The sequence below is a fragment of the Austrofundulus limnaeus genome, unplaced genomic scaffold (genome assembly GCF_001266775.1).
Source record: "Austrofundulus limnaeus strain Quisiro unplaced genomic scaffold, Austrofundulus_limnaeus-1.0 Scaffold958, whole genome shotgun sequence".
In the NCBI taxonomy this organism is placed as follows: Eukaryota; Metazoa; Chordata; class Actinopteri; order Cyprinodontiformes; family Rivulidae; genus Austrofundulus; species Austrofundulus limnaeus.
In genome coordinates, this window is record NW_013953360.1 from 81,222 (window position 1) to 82,371 (window position 1,150).

A 1,150-nucleotide genomic window follows, 5' to 3' on the forward strand; every position below is an offset into this window, starting at 1 on the left:
GTTCACTTATGTGTTGTTATGATTCGGACATGTATCTACTCTATTTCAATTAACACATAATAGATCAAACATTATACAAATATTATAAAAAGGAAACCCTAATACTCTGGTGTTGTTTTCTAACATCAGTACTAATCTATAATAACTATAAATTTCTTCAACTCAATGCATAGCAATGGCTCCTATGACGGCTTGTCGCTAGCTATAGCGGCTATAGGCCATGTCCAATCCAGTAATATAGATCAATKGTAAGACCTCAGGTCTGAACTGGGGATGGAACCCAGGATCTTCTTGCTGTGAGGCGTCGGTGCTAACCACTGAGCCATCGTGCTGCCAGCATGTAAGAGGGGAATTCCCCCCAATTTCAAAAGTGAATTTCAGGCACTGGTTTCATTACAACTGAATGCATCTTAATAACATTGCAACAGTAGTGTTCTTCTCTGCCCCGTGTATGTGTGTGTGCAGACTGCTACAGGAGCAGATGGAGCAGTCTCTGTGTGACACCCAGCACACACTCTCTGTGAAGATGAATGAGCTGCAGGCAGCACACCTACAGATTRAATCGCTCCAGGAGAGATTAGGTGAATGTGGTTCTGCTGCTGCTCTCCTCCTGTCTGCTGGACACTTTGTTCACTTTATTTATTTTTAATCCTGTCAGGGGAGCTGAGTCAGCACAGCTCCAAACACAAGGAGGAACTAGTTGCTCTTCAGAAGTCCATCTCTGCCTTGGACAGAGAGAAGGATGCTCTGCAGGACGAGGTGGACCAGAAGACTGAAAAACTGCTTGTTCTGCAGGAGGAGCTGTTACAGAAGGTAACCAACAGCTTCATGCTTGGAATACAGTTTTTAAATACAACAAATTAGAACTTTCTGCAAACTCTCAAAAATAAAGAATCTCCAAATACTTAGTATAACATACGTACTGGAGGAGTCAGTGCTGACTGTTTATGCTCGTCACTGGCTTTAGTCTACGCTGAAATATACACTCTAACAAGGTTTTACTTTTGTATAAAACTCATGACAAAGTTGCATAAAACATTTCATATAACACAAACGTGCGCGCGCACATCTACCTTTACCGGCTGCTGTGTTAGCTTCCTGCTAGCTGTCCTGTGGAGGAGGTCTTTCCTCTCTCGTCTTGGCAGTAAAA

The 1,150-nt window shown here is 42.7% G+C and overlaps 1 protein-coding gene across 1 annotated transcript in view; it reads left to right on the top strand.

The window, feature by feature from the left end:
- The window catches only part of LOC106533504 (centrosomal protein of 135 kDa), a gene marked incomplete at its 5' end in the record, with an annotated part of 17,501 nt that overhangs the window by 3,906 nt on the left and 12,445 nt on the right, over window positions 1–1,150 (top strand). The window contains 2 exon segments of the mRNA XM_014029836.1: window positions 466–581; window positions 659–813. Of these exon segments, the coding sequence (XP_013885290.1) occupies window positions 466–581; window positions 659–813 (271 nt within the window).